The sequence below is a fragment of the Corapipo altera genome, unplaced genomic scaffold (genome assembly GCF_003945725.1).
Source record: "Corapipo altera isolate COAL_440 unplaced genomic scaffold, ASM394572v1 0, whole genome shotgun sequence".
Lineage (NCBI taxonomy): Eukaryota > Metazoa > Chordata > Aves > Passeriformes > Pipridae > Corapipo > Corapipo altera.
Genome location: NW_020884872.1, coordinates 19998535 through 20018789, shown reverse-complemented (window position 1 = coordinate 20018789; position 20255 = coordinate 19998535). Strand labels below are relative to the sequence as shown.

The window sequence follows — 20255 nt, the reverse complement described above, 5'->3', positions numbered from 1 at the left end:
AAAAGGTTTTACTTTTGTTGGATTCCATAGAACTGGCATGTGTTAGGATGGGTTTGAATAATGTGAAATTGAAAAATTATAACTAGCATCCTTAGTCATTACCTGGAAGTCGCCCATATATCAACCTGTCATAAAAAGGCAGGTGAAAGAGGTGTCTTTGAGAAGTTATCTAGTTTCCATTTATTCTGGCACGGAGTTCTCCCTGACACTGTAAGTCTTTCCAAAAAAGTTTTAATATATTTAATATAATGTGATTTATTTTTGTATGTGGTATTACACGTATAAAATGATAGATTTAAGAAAGAGAAGAGACAACAAAAATAACAACAGTTTGAGGTGCAGATTCAGATACTGAATAAAAAAATCTCTGCCTTCTCTTGTTGCTTCCCAAGTAATGTTTTCAGTTTTAAGTCATTTTAAATATTATAGGAAAAAATTAAAGTCTACATCTAGAAATGGAGCCAAACTTTGGATTCTTTTAGAACTCAAATATCTTTAGTGTCGTTTGTTTCATATTAATTGCAAAGATTGGCTTGGGTTTAAGAAAAATAAAGCTCTGGAAAGAGGACTATGCCCTGTTCCTTTGTAACTACAGCCATAAAGAACAACCTCAATGAAAGGCCTGTTGAAGATTCAAGTAAAAAAAACACATTTCCTGAGAAAAGACAGGGTTAGCAGTTGGAAGATCTTTAAAATATATTTTTTTTTTATTTGGAGGACATAGAGAGTTAATATTACCAGTGTTTTGAATTATTATTTAAAAAAAAACCAAACAAATAACTTCAGTCATAATAGCTTGGGGGAATAAGACTTTTGATTTCCCGTAATTTGGAATTTTTAATACATTTGAGGAAAAAAATTAGAATATAGTGTAAACTTAACCAGAGATCCTCTGACCTTTAGAAAATGTTTGTGTTAACAGAATCCTCCTCTATGTGACCTGAAGACTATGTTTTTCACCTCTGAGGGTCTGCTGCACTTGGTAGAACTGCTTTCTCTTTTAGAGACTCTCTCAGAGGCAGTTTTGTGCAAATGTGCTCTTAACCAAATGCTTTCTACTCTGAAGATACTTTAAAACAAAAGAAGCCTGTTCTTGATGGTTACTAGATATCACCTGTTTATTGTCATTCCCCGTGCACACATAGTGGCTGCATCCATAGGAAAGCCAAATTTTCAGGTGAGACCAGGGCTCACAAGAGCTTGTGCTACGTAAGGAGCTTGTCACTCCTATGAGTGTGCCATTTTGTGCTCAGGGGTTTCTGCAGTCTTTTGGTGTTATCATAATTGTAACCATTGTATACTGCTAGTGTCTATCTGAATCTGACTAGAGCCTGAGGCAGTATCACAGAAACCTGAATTGTCCTGTTTGTTCAATGGGGCATTTTAACTTTGTGCTGAACAATAACACCCTAAATATGAATGTTGCTGACTACTGATGAAAATAGGAAGAAAACACATATAATGTGAACATTTTCAAATGATTTCTGAAAGACTCTTCATCTTTCCATCTTTTCTCCTGAACCACAAAGGCTGTAGTCTGCAAATCATTACTGGAAGACAATACAAAGTCATCCTGCAGGTATTTCATTGCTCCCAGAGGCCAGTCATTCTTGCATGTACTAATGCAGGTATCAGCTAATCAAGGTTTCTTTTTCACAGCATGATTATTTGTGGGGGAGTTTTTCACAGCAGTTAATAACATTCAAAGTGTGTGTCTAGGTTCCTCCATCTGGCCATCTACAAACAAAAAATATTTCTGAGTATCAGATGGCTTTGCTCTGATAGCACCTCTTGACTCTGGGACCTTGGAGTAATGCTACTTCCCAGCTGTCATTTGGTTTTAATTGAGAGTGAAAAGCAGACCTGCCTTTAGAGCCAGGCAGGTAACAGTAGGATCCAATGTTGTAAGAGTAGCATCTCATTTAAATTTTTCAAATTAAAGTGCTTGAAATATCTTCTTGATTTACCCCCAGCTTCCAGCTCACACTGTGAACAGGACACAGATGAATGCATAGCCGTTGTCATGCTGCTGTTTTTCTCGTGAAAATATGCTTTAAGCCTGGTGAATCTGTGCTGTGCTGAGAAATAGACAATTGCGAGTTCAGGGCTTGTATGTTCTGGAGGGTTTTAGCATTGCTTGTTCTTCAGTGCCTGACTGCTCAGAATATCACATCAAAGCTCCCAGCTGCTAGTGTCAGGCTAAATCTTGAGTACTGGTATAGCTTGACAGTATTACTTTTAGTAGTCAAACACATAGGGAATTGTCAAGGACAATGATTAACGTATGGGCTCAGCATAGTTGTAGATTTTACAAATAAGCATTTCTAATGTTTAATTTTTGCAACAAGTCCATAGGTAAGGTAATAAGTGTAGTTAAAAATATAGGTATCTTTAATTAGAAATGGGGTGTGAAACTACTGTTAATTGTTTTCTGATTTTGATACTCAGTGCTGTGCAACTCATTGAATTACATGTAGATTCCATTCTGTCTGTAACGTAGATGTGGCACAGACATAGTTTTAGGGTACTTGACCAAATGTGCAATGAGAAGTGCTACTGGTGTGACTCAGCATAAATTAGGCAGAGACAAACAAGGTATTTGAAAGCCCGGGTAAGGGTAGAAATCTGGATGGCAGTTGTGCAGTGTCATGCAAGTCTGTTTTCCCAGTCGATGGGCAATAGCTCAGCAAAGCAGGAGTATGAGGACAGATGGCTGATTTTAAATGCCATAAAGATGTGGCAATAAGAGAGCATAATTATTCTACTTGCAAACCTATGGATCTCCATATGTGATTAAAGAATGACTAACTAAAAGACTTAACCCAGAAAAAGCACTTGCATTTTGATCAGTCAGAGCAGATCAACTGGCCAAGGCATTGATTAGGTAACATGAGGCTGCCTTGCCTCAGCCTGCCAGCTACCCACTCTTGGGTGTGCTCCCTGCAAAATGGGCCACACTTCTGTGTGTAGCATCTGCTGTCTGCTGTTTCAGTGTGTCACCTGTCCTTGGTTGGTGTCTTGTTTGCAGAGGATAATAATCTTGTGTTGCTGCCAGGAAGTGTAGCTAGAGCTTAATGAGGAAGATTTATAATGAAGCAGTGAAAGTCTGGAGTAAAAACATGGTTCGTGATGCAAGTTGGAATGAATGGTTACTAAGAGAAATCCGTCATTTACAATTCACTTTTTTTTCGTTAGGGAAATAAAAAAGCTTTATAAAAACAAAGTTACTTAGACTGCAGTCTAAACAACCACAGTTACAGCATGCATATGCTGTAGTATCTAAGACTCATTTGGTACCTTTTTTATGTGTTATGAGAAGGTGATCACTTTGCCATTTCCCTGCCATGGTCTTGGAATGAGGTCCTTTCTTGGTATATTCTTTGTGAGTAGCACACATATTACTTACAGGACACTGTGTAAGAAAATGTATGTACTGTATGTTACTTTAATTTTAAAGTATGTTAAAAATCTGTAAGTAATTTTAAAAAAAACTATACTGAAATAAATACTGACTGTTTGGGGGAAGAAAAGCTACGTGCATTGATACAAAATATTTTGGAAAGCTCTACATTTTGAGGAAATGTCAGTAATTTGAATTACTGTAGGGAAGAAAATAGAGTAATATGGTCAGTGACACAAAACAGAGTATTATTTATAGTGTATATGTTGATGTAAGCTTTAGGCCATGGGTAGCTAGCTTGTTTTTAAAGCAAACCTAACTGCATCTTGTAAACTACTTTTTCTGATCTATCTCCTCACAGATAATCATTCAAAGCCAATGGAAATTGATGGGGATGTTGAAATTCCTCCTAACAAAGCAACAGTCCTTCGGGGCCATGAATCAGAGGTGTTCATCTGTGCCTGGAACCCTGTCAGTGACCTGTTAGCATCTGGGTAAGACCATGACTGAAGCCAGCTTCCGCAGTTAGAGTATATTTAGAAATGCAGGAACTTGCAGGTGTATTCGGGGTATGAATATTCTCCAAGCTGTTTTTTCGGCCTGCAGCATGTTTTTTTTCAGCACTACCTCTGTAACAGTTAAGAAATTATAAGATGATGCAGAATATGAAGCATTTTTACATTTAAGATGTGCACTCTGTGGCCCTGAATGCAGTCAAATTTTTTAAAATATTTTTTAAATCACTATGGATAATTCCTAGAATATTTGAAATTTGTGTAATCTACTGCTCTTGGTTAATGGTTCACATTGTGATCTCAGACATTGGCATCCATATTTTCTTTCTAAAAGTATAGAGATGGGAGGCTTCAGGCTGTACCTAAGTTTGTCCAATGAGCTGAACATTAAGGAGAGGTTTGAGGAAATGTTTTGGTTTAGTGTCATTGGAAGGGAGTCCAGTCTATCTTCTGCAGGACTGCTCAGCAGTGACCACCACAGCATGGCAAGTGGATCAGTCAGGAGACTGACTTACAAAAAGCACTTTTGATCCAAACAAAAGTACCATTGTAAACATACCCCAAGAACTACATACTGGCACTGTTGGAATCTGTGTTTGGTCATGCTTAAAGTTAAACCTTAATGTGAAGGCTAAACTTAAGAAATCTAGCTGGGAACATGGAGGAAAGCTGATCTAACTTAGACCAGGTAAATCGCTCAATGTTACTTAGCAATATTAGAATACATTTCTCACAAGGAAGAGGAGAGTCCCTATTTTATTTTCAGCTTTTTGCAAGATCATCAGAATAGTCTTCTTGTCTTTATTCACTTAATACATGAGAACAAGGAATTATAGTGTAAATGGGAAAGAAAATTCAAGTAAATTCAAGCTTGGATAAACAGCAGAGATCTCTAAGAGAGTGAAGATAGAAATTTCAAAAAAAAAATTTTAGACAACAAACTGAATTCTTGAAAACCAAAAGCCTGCTGAATATGCTTCATTCTGGAATTGTTTCAGGCCTGGTAGTACTTTTAGCATTTGCAGCCCTAAGTATGTTTATTTATTCATTTCAAGCAAGTCAGTGATTGCCATACTGGACTGCTTCCCTAGAATCCATGGTTCAGAGTCCTGGTGTTCACAGTTTAAATGGGGAAGCATTTAATAAACCAGAGTATGTAGTGCAGTGACTGAGGAACCAGTCTGTGTTTAACTTCGCCTCAGAGTAGTACTAAGCACTGGTAGATGGATCCCTGGAACAGTGGTATCTTACACAGTTTCAGTTAAACCTGGAGGGTGATAATCAGAACCATTAGTCAGATATCCAAGGTAGAGGAGTACCCTCTCACTACCCCTTCAATGAAGCTTTACCCCTCAGCATAATTGGTCTTTTTTAATAAGCTTTGCTGCTGACTGTAGAAGCACATAAATATACTCATGGTTACGAAGTACAGTCAGATGCTGTTTCTCATGGAGACTAACAGCAATGCAGCATGTGCATCTTGATCAGATTTTAGCCTGCTCATAAGAAACGAAGTAGGGACACAGTTTAGCCTTCAGGTAAGGCAGCTGCCAGTGCCTGATAAAGTTTACATGACTGAAGTGGCATGGAATGCACAGAAGAGCATGAAACTGAAGGAAGAGAGCTGAGTGATTATGCCACTGCACAAAGAGGCCTTTGAGATGTCTGGTATAGTAACAGTGTGAGCTATTATCTACAGGTAAACTCTCTGTTACAGCACCAATTGAACAAGGGGGAGAAATTCCCAGAGATCTACAGTGTGCTGCAGTTCTGTTTGCCCTTTACAAAGTAATGATTCAACAAAAAAGATGGCAGTTAGTCTGATACATGAACGTCAAATTATTAGATTTTATAATAGCCATATTGTGCTACCCAGTCCATAGTTTTCTTCTGGTTTCCCATCTGCTTGATTGTACCCATCTGTTGTCTTAAAAAATACATTTCAAAACCTAACTATTAAATAGAGGAATTAATAACACATTTGTTTTGTTTATAAAGTGCTGAATCAAATCTCAGTTCATGGCAAAGTGTTTTCTTCAAGCCTTGTTATACAAGCAATAAGTTTTTCTAACAATTAGCAGCAGCAGTTTAGACAGCAACCTGATGTAATCCTCAAAGAACCAGAAGAATAATGCAGGTTCAGAACCTTATCTGAAGCAAGCTGTTTAAGAGGAATAGAGTATGAATTACCCAAAACTAGAGCATTGGTTTCCAGATTTAGTGAGTATCCCACTGAGAGAAAGGGATTTTGATATTTAATGTTGCATCTACCCAGTTGCTGATTTTTTCGTGTGTGAAGAGTGGCACAGGAATATATACTCTCTGGGCTTTGCAAAGAGCTGTTTCAAAATACAACACAGAGACAAGAATTTCTCTGATCAAATAGCTAGAAAAAATATATTCTGCAGCTGCTCTTCCTCTTCCACCGCACCCATAACCCTTAAAGCTGAGGATGGGGAGACTAGAAATACCAGTAAAGGCTATCAAAGAAAGGCATGACTGTCACCAGATGCCTATGAGAAGAATGCTTAGATGTTATGAACAGAAGCATTATAATAATACAGTGAAGTGTGTGCATACAGCCATGTATACATATAGCCTTGGTAAAGGAAATCAAAATTCCAAAACAAATAATTGCAGAGTGTTTTGGACAGGTTAAAAAAAAAAAAAGAAAAAAAATAGGTGCTTGAGTAAATCTCAAGATTTGGCCACTGCCAACCGTAAGTCCAAAGACTGATTTCTTCCAGTAGTTATCTTTCAATATCTAAGTTTTAATTTTATGACACATTTAAATTGTTGCAGATGGTTATGTTCCCTGGGTATTGTAGAAACCCTTTACAGCTACATTCACATTAGTAAACTAACCATGCCTGGGAATATTCCTAGGCACCGAGGCCAGCTGGCACAAAACGGCTGGTGTCTGTGCTAGCAAACTGCCCTGGCTGCCAAACAAACTGCACACTGGGAATCGTCTCTGGACATTGTAACCACCAAGCCATGCCCAGGAGTTATTCAGACAGAACATCAGGGCCCCAAGCAAGACTGCTAATTAAACCAGCCAAAATCTGGCCAGGGAATAACCTGTCAGTTTGCTGGCACAGGTCATCATGGTCCGCTGACAGAGTGTTCTGAACATGCTTGAATTTCCCAGTGTGGAAGTGGATGGACTGTAAATGTCAAGGCTGCTAGAGCCTTGAACTCCAAAAGCTTTTCCTGTTGAATTCAGGATGTTTCTGTCATCATGTTCCACTGCTGCTTCCAAGAGTGTGTTCTTTTCTGTGACATCCAACCATACCCTTCAAGTAATTCATGTAGCTGTGAAGCAGAAGGACCTGGCCTCATTACCAAAAGCTAACAGTAGATTTCTTTGCTTGTCTTTGCTGATCTATGCCAGCCTCTCTCACACTGGGGAACTTTGTCTTTTGCAAATCACTCTGTGCACCTTTGCTCTCCCTAGTCAGCAAAATAGTTATCCATAAAAGCTGTTGTCCAAGATCTTTCAGTTATGACTGTGTCTCTCCGAAGCAAGAAAAGATGTTTCCAGGCCATCTGCTGTCATGGTCTCTGGGGTTTATATAACACTTCAGGTTATTGTACCGCTCATATCAGTGGTTTAGGATCCACTATAAATTACCTTTTTGAATTACCAGGTTGAGGGTGTTTTTCACACACCACTCCTGCCATGTTAGTGCCAGGTATTAATTCTGCTAATTGTAAGTACTTATTCATTAGCAGGTGACTGTATTGGGACTGTTTTCCTCAGTGCATCAAATGCAGAGTGGTCAGCTTTTGGGGGGGTCTACTTGAATAACCTGTTGCTGGGAGCAATGTTGTAGAATCAGTGGGACAGAGATCTCCCTCAGGATACCTGTGAGGCACTTCCCTGTACTGATTTCCTAGGAAGACTAGGCACTTAATTTAGGAGACCTGCTTTATTAAGGAAAAGTTAGGTGTCAGAAAAATTATGAGGAGTTCCCTTCCCTTTATGCTTTTAATAATCTCTTTTAAAATAAAAAAGTTAAAACTCTAATCTGTTGGAGCCAAAAAGTGTTAAATACACATTAGCAATATTGCATCTCAAAATGACAGTGATGATAAGACTTGCAGCTGAAGAGCATACTCAGGCAGGAGAGCATGAAATAAAATTCTTTCAGAACTAGCCTTCTTAAAATTTGGCAGTACTCTGCCATGGTGCAGATGAGTATACCTACTGCTTGAGTGTTCATGACTTGCATGTTGGAAAGAGCTGCTTTATCATGCAGATAGAAATGCTTCTGTGAGCTAAGGAGATAAAATATCTTACTGAATTTTGCTTGAACTATGGTCCTCTAATAAGTCAGGGTTCATTGAATCATTCAACAGAAATCAGAATATTTTTCACAGCAGAGAATACTCTTTTTTTTCCCCCAGCAACAAAAGGGAAGACACACAAATACCCCTGCCACACACTGGTAGGCTTATAAAGCCTCTCTGCAGGGACACATAATAGCTTATGTAGCCTTAGGAAGAAGAAAATGGAAAAACAAAATTAAAATACTGGAAAATAAGATTGCCTAGACCTTGCCAGAAAACTGACTAAATAAAACTGTTGAAAAACAAAACATAACCCTTTTAGAACTAGCAAATAGGATATTGTATTCAATAGCCAAGTGACTGAGTACTTTATTCACAGGGTCCAATAATAAACTAGATTATTACCATGCGGGCAGGACTGTCCTGGAGTCTTATATGGAGAAGCCAACACTGAAGGAATTTCCTACTTAGCATGTTAACCAATAAAACAGGCCTTGAAAGACTTATGTTCCCACTATTGTTAATTATCACAATTAAATATGTTCCTTAACTTCTGAGCCTCATAATTAACTTTGTTAATTTGCTGGACAACATGTGTGAAATTGTCAGTCTTTCAGACCTCTGAAGAAGTAAGGATATATATTACAGTCACAGCTCTCTGTGGTGGCCAAAATTACCCTGATTTGAATTATTTTTTAATCACTTACATGAAAGATAAAGTGCCAAAAATTAAAGAATGACTGTACAGCAGTAGCTAAGCAAAGTCCTGGCCAGCCATCACATCTCAGCTTGGCACAAAAGGTTCAGAGGAGATGGGGGCACATTCCCCACGTGCCATGACCCAGCAGAGCTCAGAGCCACTGATACACGCAGAGAGGTTTCTCCTTTACAGTTTAACTGTTGTTTGTGTAAAGTTTGGCTAAATTATTGGTAAAATAATGTACAGAGATCAACGAAGTTCGATAATTGCATGGTCAATATTTGCACTTGAAGACATGTCAAGTGTTTAAAATTTGCCTGGGATTTTTAGTATAAATAATTAAAATGTTTTATTAGTAGGACAAAAGAAAATTTAATATCCACATGTGATGGATTTCCTTTTCAGTAAAACATGGCTTATCAAAGCAAAAATGGATCTCAGGTTTTCAGTCTTCGAAGAAAGACTTTTCCTCCTTGTTAGTGTATAGGAAAGGAAGTTTTAGTCATTACTTTAAAAAAGGGAAAGCTAACACAACAGGTATCTCAACACTGGAATTTCATCTAGACTGTATGAATTCTTGGATGTATAAGAGAAATTCTAATTCTACTCCAGGTTTCCACCTACATGTAAATAAAAATTGCCCTCTGGGCAAAACAAGCAATCCAGGGTACTTTGATTGTTTTGATTTTTGTTGTTATTGATTGTTTTTAAAAAAAGGAGGAGGGGGAGTGAGAGAATTAACTAGAAATCATACTGTCTTCCACTCCATTGCAAATTAGTTTCTGCCTCAGAGATGTTTTTCATTAGAAGAAAAATTTATGCAAAGTCAAAATAAATATATTATTTACAAGCAGATAATGATAAACTCTTCCTCCTCAAAAGTTTTTCTAAGCAAAATCAGGGTTTCAACCTGCATTAAAAACACCTCTGTGGAAAATAATCAACCTATAAAATAGATCAAAATCCTGATGCTGTCTCTGTCTTGTTCTACTATGTCAGTAGCTATTTTGCCACTTTTTCAAACAACATGAGCTAAGCAGCCAAGCTACAGACAGCGAAGGACCCTGTAGACATGAATTTAGAAAATGAAATTAAGATTTTTAAAAATAATTTAAATTGCCTTTCTACTTTCCTAATCTTTAGGTTTTGTAGCTTGATTTAATGCGGAGAGGCTGTTTTACAAGACGTCTTCTGTCAAAGGCTGTGTTCTGGTCTGTCTGAACAGAAGTACATTATGAACAGGCCATGAACAAATTAAAGGCAGCCTTAAGTTCCCCTCCTGCTCCTGCAGTAGCTGTCAGAGGAACCCAGGCAGGACCAGGGAGCTGACACTGCAGCACCTTTGTCACACTGCTAGAGGTCCACTTCCTCAGAGCCTACAGCAATTCTGAGAACACCAGGGACTCGGCAAGCCTTTTGGAGCTAATGTGCACACTTTTTATAGGAGGCACGTGGCACAGCTTGTGTGTGTCTGTCTCTATTGTCTCTCTTCAGTGTTATGTTTGAAATAGTGTCTTGCCCCAGACTATCTCAGTTATGGTGATGCTAGCTTTAAGGTATGAAGTGCAAAATGTGGAATGTGTATGTGTTTTGGGTAAAACTTCTTTGAATAAACCAAATTATTATGTGGATTCAGATGATAGATATAATTCAAATGTGTGTTAGCATTTTTTAAAGATTGTATGGAGTGCAGAAGGATTTGGAAAGAAAAAACTACTTTTTAAAGGCTTATGATGCCCTGGTCTGCTCAGTAGGTTTAGAGAAAGGTAGTTGGATTTGCTCTCGGCGCTGCACGGGAGAAACAACGAAATTCTCAGGAGGTTCAATGACTTTTACTTGCAAAATTTAGAACATTCTGATAGAACAAGGCATTTGGCAAACTTTAACTTAGCAATCTTTAAAACATCCAGACAAAGTAAGGCACTTCTCAAACCTTAACTTGGCAAACTTTAAGGCACACGGTCAGCCGCTCTCCCGTTAGAGTGTGGAACTGGTGGCGCACCCTCCCACCTACCCAGAGCTCGCCCTGCTCCCCCTCCACTTCCTGGTAATTTTGAGCCAGTCAACCATTCCTCCAGTCTCTTAACAAGGCAGTAATATTCTCTCAGTGAAAACAGAAATAGCAGTTTTTACAGTTTGATGGGTCAACACGAAGAGGAGTTTTCAGCTCTCCACAATTGCTTTTATAGATCCGGAGACTCAACGGCCAGAATATGGAATCTCAATGAAAACAGCAACAGCGGTTCCACTCAGCTAGTTCTGAGGCACTGCATAAGAGAAGGAGGACACGATGTCCCCAGCAATAAGGATGTGACTTCACTGGACTGGAATGTAAGCTAACTTCTAAGACTGTGCATGGTTTTTAACTGTCTAAATTTAATTCAGAGGCAATTACAGCTGCTGCTCCAAATCTTTTATATCTGAGGTGACCAGAAGCTCTGTCCTAACCTACTGACCTCCAGTTTCAAATACTCATAATAGCTGAACTTTCCCCTACAGGCTGTAATTTTCCAGGACTCTTGCCATCTTCAAGCTTAACAATTATATATTTGTATCTCTATTTTAAGAGCATGGGTAAAAATAAACTTAAGTTAACTTCAAGAATGAAGATTAAGCGAGCAATCTGTGTAGTAATGAAGCCTAATTAATAATGTATTTGCATTTCAGAGTTACTTTATTTTAGCATGTAAGGAGATAAAAGCACCAGTGAAGGTTTTTCTGAGGTTGGACTCTCAAGACCCTCTTTTATTTGAATTATGCTGTGCACAGCAAAACATATTCACATTACTTTCTTTATCTTGGTAGGAGCATGTGTAGTTGTTCTATCTTTACCCACCCACCTTCTGGGTGAAATTGTCTTGCCTAATCCCTTTTACTTTCATCCTGCAAAACCTCCTCTCTTTAGGTAATGTGCTCCTGCACAGAGAATACTGAAGTGAGCAGAGAGGACAGGTATTTTTAAGAATCCCCAGTGTCTGGGCAGTGTCCCTGGGCAGCTTTAAGGCTGCTTCATGTCTCCTTTCTGCCACCAAGCATTGTAAAAAGAGCTTACAAGACCCTGCAGGAACTTTAATTAATCTTGAGATCATTTGCATTCTGTCTGTTTTGCTGATATTAGTACAGACAAAGTGATCACATTAGTCTTGTTTTCATAGGAAAACAGATTAAAAATTAAGAACCAGAAAGGATTCTCAGCAGTTTTGTACAGTCTCAGTTGCTGGCCAGAGACCAAGATTTGATTAATCTTCACTGCAATATTATTGTCCTTCGGGTGAGCTAGGTGCTTCACAAAAGTAAAAGATAAGGCCACTGCACAAGGTAGTTTTCCCCTATGTATTTATATTTGCAGAATGAAAGAACTTGGTAAATAGTACAAAAAGTAGAGGTAGGCTAACAAAGCAAATAAAACTCAAGAATGTTTATCACTTGTTTCCTATGGACATCACAGTAAAGAAAAATAGTTTGAAAAAAATGAATTGAGGAGTAGAAAAAGAGTAATTGAAAGAGGAAAACATGCAATGGATGCAGAACAGTTATGAGAAAAGTTGTCCAAAACATATAAGGCATTGTCTAGTATTTCCTGTAGTAGTTCCTTACATTTCCAGACTTCATTGATCACAGTATTTTACTTGCATTGTGCTAGTACTCAAAGTAAGGAAATGTTCCTAATTCAAACACTTGAATGCTTCCAATGTACTTTGAGTTTTCCAAAAAATGTTAATTACCACGAACACATTTGGATTAGCTCTATATCTAGTCCCTGAGCTTTCCTTTTCTTTTTACCCTTAACACCTTCGTTCTCATCAGTGGTCCAGATAAGAGTATATCACAGTGAGATTAGGTTGGCTTAGGTTTTGTTGTTTTCCCCCATCATCATTATACATTTTAATTAAATCTACAACTGCTCTGACTCACTGGTTTTGGAGGATTGGAGTGGGCATATGTCTCAAAGGATTATTTTATACTTTTTCCTAATTTTCTATTCATGAAGCTAGAAATGACATCTGCCTTTATTGTTTATTTAGAACCACAGTATTAATCATATTTCCCTGTGAAATTTTCACACTTGTGATATCGAATCAGTTCTTGTCTGGTTTATGTGATTTATGTTATAGTAAGAAAGGTTATTTCTACAGGTCATATTCAGATCATGGTACCAAAGATTAGATTCATCTCCCATAGATTTAACTATCTAAACTAGTCATCTAGACTCACTTTAAGTCAGCAGAAACAATAAGACATGCCTTTGTGCTAGTCTGGGCATAATCTGAAGCAAATGGAATCATGAATTACACTCCAGAGGTGCAGTTATATGATGCTGTTAGTTATACAGGGAGACTGGATTGCACTTTTAAACTAACTCCTGACTTCTGGATACCTGGAGATAAATGGGATGAATCTCACTCTTAATCCAGGTGCTGAAAAGCTGAAAGACTAAATGCCCAGCTCCAACAGTACTCATCTCACCAGATGGAAGAGTCAAGTTCCATTTTCATTATTTTCATTGTGGCGCAGTCACTGCAGCATCATTGGCTGCACAGAAGATACCCTTCTGTGAAGGGTTCCTTCCAGAAGAACATGTGTAATTTGCTGATCCATGGTCTTTTTTTTCGCTAAATTGGGCCCCATGAATCCAGCTTTTCTCGAGCTGTCCATCATGGTACTGTGCCCCTGAGCACATGTGGGAGTGTGTGTTCAGACAAGTAGAAAGCAGTTTCTTGGTGATAGATAGCATGCAAGGTGTAAACTGTGAGTGTAGGTGGCTTACGAGTTTAGGTCCTTTTTTCAAGTATAAGTGCCTGAATTTCACTGAACTGGGATTTAGTCTGGATTTAGGTGACCTGTTGATGTCTTATGGGCTCTTTATGTCTAAGAAGTAGTATCTGTTTGTTACCTGGAAGAAGCCCACAGAACTTGTTATATCTTGTTTTCTTCTTCTGATCTTTTTGATTAAATGACTCATATCTGATTGTATAGCCCAGTATTTCACTGTATGTTAGAGGGGTTTATTTCCTCTGTGCTGTCTGCATAGTTTAAATCATTTGTCTCAATGAGTGGACTCAGAATTCCCATACATCACAATTAGCAAACCTTAAAAAGAAGGAAGAAGGTTGGTTGAAGTAGATTTCATCTTGTGTTGACCTTTGCCATTTATATATCCCAACAGAGTGATGGAACACTATTGGCTACAGGCTCGTATGATGGTTTTGCAAGAATATGGACAGAAGATGGTAAGTAAAACAACATTTACTTTCTTAAACATCAAGCAGCAGTGAACTGTAATATGACTAATTTGTAAGCAAATTGTAATAATAACCTTTTCTTTATTCCAGGTAACCTTGCAAGCACCTTAGGTCAACATAAAGGTCCGATATTTGCCCTGAAATGGAACAAAAAGGGGAATTATATTTTAAGTGCTGGTGTTGATAAAGTGAGTTTTAAAATTACATTATTGTAACATATAAATATGCTGATCAGTGAGCTTATGCTGTTGAATTCCTTAAGATTATTTTCTTCTTCTCCAGACATCCTGGAAAGTTTACATTTCTTTAATATGTTTTAGTGCATGTTGATTACATTTTGAGGCTGCATAAATGTGTACTATTTTTATGGAAAATATTTTACCTTGAAAAAAAAATGTGTAAAATTGTATCTTAAGTGTGTCTCAGTTAAGGAATGAACTGCTTCCACTACTTACTTTTGTAGTTTTATCAACTCATTATTGACAGAAAGGAAGTGATCTTAAAAATATTGCACCTTTTAGCTCATCTAATTATTGAAACACTTTTATTTGAATAAAATATATTTGGCTTCCTAAGCAAATATGCAAAAAAAATGGTAGTTCTGAACTCAAAATCAAGCAAAACATAGTAGTTACAGCTAAGTGCACATTAGAGATTAAAATGAACAGATGACTGATGATGATGAGCACAAATCCATTAAAACTGAAGCTGGAAAGTATGCAGCATTCATCTTGCCTAACTTTCGATGTCTAAAAATTAGATGCATGTGTCATCCTTGGCTTCCTTTATAAAATTCAGAGAGAAAAATGACACTTCCAAGTGATGTGCTGCATGGCCTGTGTTTCAGTGAGATGCACTGACAGTGCTTCTTTCCAGCACCTGGAAGAGGAAGTCTGTGGAAATTAGCTGAGGCTTGTACATTTGATTTGTGGGCTAGATGAATCCCTGTATTTTCACATCCTTCCCTTTAATAGTGGCTTATGCTCAGTATATGTTCAGCTACACTCATCTTCCAGTGGTAGTTCCATTACTCTGGCAAGCTTACATTCTCAGTAAAAGCAGCAATTCTTTAGATGATCCATTCTCAGCAGGATGATGCATCCTTAATTTATTTTCTGGAAGTATATACTCCCAATAAATTGACAGTTCGCTCAGAAGGTGTTATTGAGCTCTACAGGGGACATGCTTATGTGAGTATGGATTAAAACCTGTAGTAAGCCAGTTACACTCTAGTCCCGCCTCAGTGGCAAGAAGTGGTATGTACTCTGCTGATAGATAAACATTTCACCTGTTGGTTTGATTGTTAGAAATGTATTTCAGCATAGTTTCAGAGTAGAATGCAACTTGCATCTTTGGAAAGGGGAAAAAGTGTTCTTTGAAGAAGACAACTGAAACAACCTTAACAAAATGCTTATTAAAAATGCGTAGTTTTGTCTTCTAGCATTATTCAAAGAGAATATGCCCATTCTTCATAGTTCTGTTGCTTCCTCTGTAGGCATGTTACTTCTTTATCTACACTTACATTATTATTCTGTAATATGTGGAAGCGATGTCTGGGTTTTCAGCTGTTTAGCACACAAGGTGCTCTGCAGTCACTAATTTTATCAGTCCATCTTTTAGAATTGCCCCTCAGTGAAGGTACTGTCTATTTTTTTAATCTGAGCTGAACAGTCACTAATTTTTTTCCCACTTTCTTTGGATACAGACAACAATAATTTGGGATGCTCACACAGGAGAAGCTAAACAGCAATTTCCTTTCCATTCAGGTAATTGTTTGCATAACTCTTTTTAGGAAAATGAAATGCAGCTTTTAATTTTGTCAATGTACTTTATCCTTTTGTAAAAATGTATCTGCCAGAGAAAAGTTTCAGTCAAGTTTTTTGTGCTTTAACTATCCTGAGTATCATGGCTTGTGGGTTTATTCTCATTTCAGAAAGATGCAGTTCTGTGAGAATCAGCTTTGAAAGTCAAACTGATTCTAAGAGAGGATTTATACACCAGCCGTGTCTGCCTAACTGAACAATTCTGTCGTTATCATATGTGCTTGAATAGTACCAAGTGGTGATTTATGGAGAGAATTTTCAGTGGAGGTTCCTGGGCTCTTTTCTATTCTTTCTGCTCCTGTTCCAATGAAGCTGACTTGAGAGAGAAGCAGGCAGATCTGTCATGTAGCTTGCGTTCACCACTGCACTAAGATCCTCAGGAATTACTTAGCTTTTAATTTTGACTTGAAATTTTTCAATATTTGCTTTCTTTGATTATCAGAAGTCAATTGCCAACCTTGAATTTCAAAACCTTGCAGCACCAAAACCTCACTTGGATGGTCGTTTGTAGATCCGATCTGCTGCAAAAAGACAGGAGATGGCACAGATACTACAGATCTTGACCATCAGGCAATCAATGATGCAATCTGAAATTCACCTGAAACCAGCCTTCTAAGATGATGGCTGGATTTATGATCCAAACTGGCTAAGTTGTCATAGTGAAGATTTTTAAGGGGTATAGTCAAATCAGGTTTAAAACCACCAAGACATTCCAGGTGATGATACTAGAAATGTTCATCTTCCTGTGTGTTCGCTGCAACTAATCCATCTTTAAACACAGCAGGCTATCACAAGGTGCTTAGTAGTGTTTAAAAACACATATTTTGCTGCTAATTCTAAAACATTAATTTGCCCATGCTTTTCAGCTCAATTTCTAGTTGTTCTTGTTCTCGCAGTTTCACAGATGTTAATAATATGCACATCAAAATGGTTATTCAACAGAAGACCAAAAGTATGTCCATGCACACAGCAAATCCATACTCTGCATTTTTGTCACTCATCTCCTCGCTTAATGCAACTGTCAGTTTAGAGGAGTTGGTGTCTGCTGACAGATTTTCTCACAGTGGCATTTATTTATCTATCATAACTGTTCCATAACAGCAAACTTCACACTGTAGAGTGGTTTAGTTAATGAGACTCTTAATCCTCTGATCCCCATCTATTAATCTAAATAGTTGTGGATCCAGAACTTGGTTGCCCCTTCAGAATCACATTCACTGACATATAAGCTGTCTTAGCCATGATGTGTATCAAGGACATATCCCTCCATTCCCCTTTTAGCAAGCTGGAAACTTCTCTACATCTTCTGGTGCAATATGCCTATGTCCATCTGCAGTAATAGACTTTTTTAAAAAATTCTTATGTACATACTTGTTTGTCTTTGGACCATAAGACACAACTGAAGTGTAGATGTGGAGAAGCTAATATTTTTAATTTTTTTTTCAGTACTTCAAATACGTTTTCATAGGGAAGTAAAGCAATTAGTTGTTCAGGAAGTTGTTGATAAGCCAAAAGCATATGTCCTACACAACCCTCTTAAAATCAGTCCTCACATGATGGAATCTTTGTCCTCACAAGTCTAAAACCACAAAGACTTCACCTTGTCATCTTTGAATCACTTACTCACCAGAACAAAATAACAGCAAATTCCTTCCCATATCTGGAATCTGAAAACCTTGTCTACATAAGGATTAAAGGTGGCATTTTAACAATTAAAGTCTAGTCTAGGCAGAGTACACTTCCTTTAATACATACTTCTTTGAAGTTTGAAGATAGTTGGCCTGGGAATAACGTAAGTTTTTTTACTTCCTGCTGCTTCACAACAATTAATTTAGTTTACAGCTACGTGAACAAAACTGTCATCTTAAAATACATAAGAAAAACTCCTTTTTCTAGGTCTTGGAAGGCCTCCATATCATTGGTGCATTAGTATTCCCATGTAACTTTTAAGGTTTTATAGTCAAAATACGTAATTATGCAGATAAGTAGTTTCTAGGGTTTCATTATTCTTTGCAAAACTATGAGTCATCGTGGGGCATTTGATCAAAATATGTATTCATAAAACTTATTTCTTTAAAATGGAGCAAAATATTCCAATTTTGACATCTGGTGATAGATGTGGACTGATGTCTATGCATGCAGGAACAAAAACTGGTTGATTGCTACCAAGAGAGCTATTTGTATGACCCAGTTTTAGATATCTAAGTGTGTAGTTACAGGACAAGGGGTGAATGGTTTCAAACTAAAAGAGATTAGGTTTAGATTAGATATTAGGAAGAAATTGTGTACTGGGGAGGTAGTGAAGCACCTGAATAGTTTGCCCAGAGAAGCTGTGGATGTGCCCCCATCCCTGGGTGGGATGCCCCTTTCCATCAAGGCCAGGTTGGGTGGAGCTCTGAGCAACCTGGCCTGGTGAAAGGTCCCTGCCCGTGGCAGGGGGGTTGGAACTAGATGATCTTTAAGGCCCCTTCCAACCCAGGTTCTTCTATGATTCTGTGATCTAAGTGCTCTGAATCACACCTAAATTTGTTCAGAAAAAGCCTAAATTAATGGATAATTATTGTAACACTTTTATTGTTGGTTTTTATTTTAGCTGTGTTTCTTACAGATTTATTGCTGCTTTTATTAGATGATATTCTAATTGGTTTTATGCAGTTGGCTAGTATCCTGTGCTTTTGGGAACACTCTGGCAATTTGATTACTTGCATCAAGAATCACGTTTGGTTGTTTTCTTTCAGACCATTTTATGTAGTTACTTCACCAGTAAACATATGATTGAGTACACAAATAAATGAATCAGTGTTAATTATCAGCACTTTATGTTTCAAATTATGCTGCAATGTAAATCCATAGCTTTAAGTGCCAATAGCTCTCTGAAAATTACTTTTTGATTCATACATATCATACTAGATATTAGCCCTGAAGGCATATTGTTATTAATGATGATAGATTTTTGTTTGCTCTGAATTAATAATACAAAGCGTGCAGCGTAAAAAGAAAGACAAAGAAGCAGTTAAAGAAACAAAATCCTTTGTTTCCTGATCCTCATTCATGTTCACTGGAAAACTCAAAAGTAATCTACCTTTCTTAAAGAAATTTCCTTTATATTTCTGCAGTGTAGTAATTCCTTACCTGTCATACAGAATTATTGAGTTTTTTCATTAATACTGTAAAAAATACTTATATGTGAAACAATTTCAGCCCTCCATTCTCATTTAGGGAGCTACCTAATGATTCAGAAGGTGATGGGGATTCTCTTTCATTCTGCAGTTCATAAAAATTAAACCAGGAAAAACATATTTAAATCTAACAGGCTTGGATTACCAAAGTATCTTTCTGAACATATTTGAATAAGGAATTTCTTGGTTTCATTTTAATGATAAATTTGCATTGTATCTTTGCCAGAAAGAGGTTCAGCTTTGTTTACTGTATGCTGGTCTCTTTTTGTCACAGTTTCTTCTTACTATAGTGTGCTGAGAATGAAGATTTCTGTGTTTTAGCAAGTCTTATGTCATCCTCTGGAGGGCAGCTAAACTCTTTCCTGAGGAAAAAAACCTAAGCAGCAAAAAAACACAAGCAAGCTGTTTGTCAGGAGCACCCTCTGGCTCTTGCACATGCTTTTAGTCTGCAGTGACATGCTGAAAAAGTTGTTTGGAGTATTTTTCCCATACTTTTTGCAAAGTGTGTATGTTGCACACAGGCACTAGTTACACGTTCATGTGCTATCTGTGTACAGAGTTTCATTAGTTCAGTACTAGTTAATGCCAAACCCTCTACAGAAACTCTTCCTCTCGTTTCAGATCAGCTTGATCAATGGTACCTGTCTAAAATCAGTCCCAAACCAAATTAAACTGAATGTCAGTGTTATTAATAATCCAGGTGCCTGCACAGAGCAATAGGTTTGTATTGGTGGTTGCATAAAGCTGGTGCAAAGGGAGATGCCACCTGTGTCTTTACCTTCCCGATGTGTTGTGTCTGGCATTCACAGGAACATCGTTTCTAACCCAGATGGAATTATTCATGGGGTTTTTTTGATTAGTTTTCTTTCAGTTTCTTCACTGAACTGGCTTACGGAGGGTAGAATGCTAGAAATGGCCCAAGAGCTATGTGTACTGGGAGCAGAGAGGGTGGAGGTTGTGTTTTACCCCCTCTTATGTAACAACTCGAAAGATTCTCATCAACAGATGCCATGCAAAGCATCCATATTATCCACTGCAGTAGAAAAATTAATTTGTGCCCTTCAGACAGTTCCTTATCAGCCCTATAACAGGCAGCAGGTGA

General features: G+C 37.7%; 1 protein-coding gene across 4 annotated transcripts in view; it reads left to right on the top strand.

Moving 5' to 3' along the window:
- TBL1X (transducin beta like 1 X-linked) overlaps positions 1 to 20255 on the top strand; it is a 196237-nt gene that overhangs the window by 164392 nt on the left and 11590 nt on the right. For all 4 annotated transcript variants that reach the window (XM_027639213.1, XM_027639204.1, XM_027639220.1 and 1 more), the window contains 5 exons: positions 3762 to 3894; positions 11098 to 11239; positions 14076 to 14139; positions 14242 to 14339; positions 15857 to 15917. In XM_027639213.1, the coding sequence (XP_027495014.1) occupies positions 3762 to 3894; positions 11098 to 11239; positions 14076 to 14139; positions 14242 to 14339; positions 15857 to 15917 (498 nt within the window). The remainder of the gene's footprint in view (positions 1 to 3761; positions 3895 to 11097; positions 11240 to 14075; positions 14140 to 14241; positions 14340 to 15856; positions 15918 to 20255) is intronic.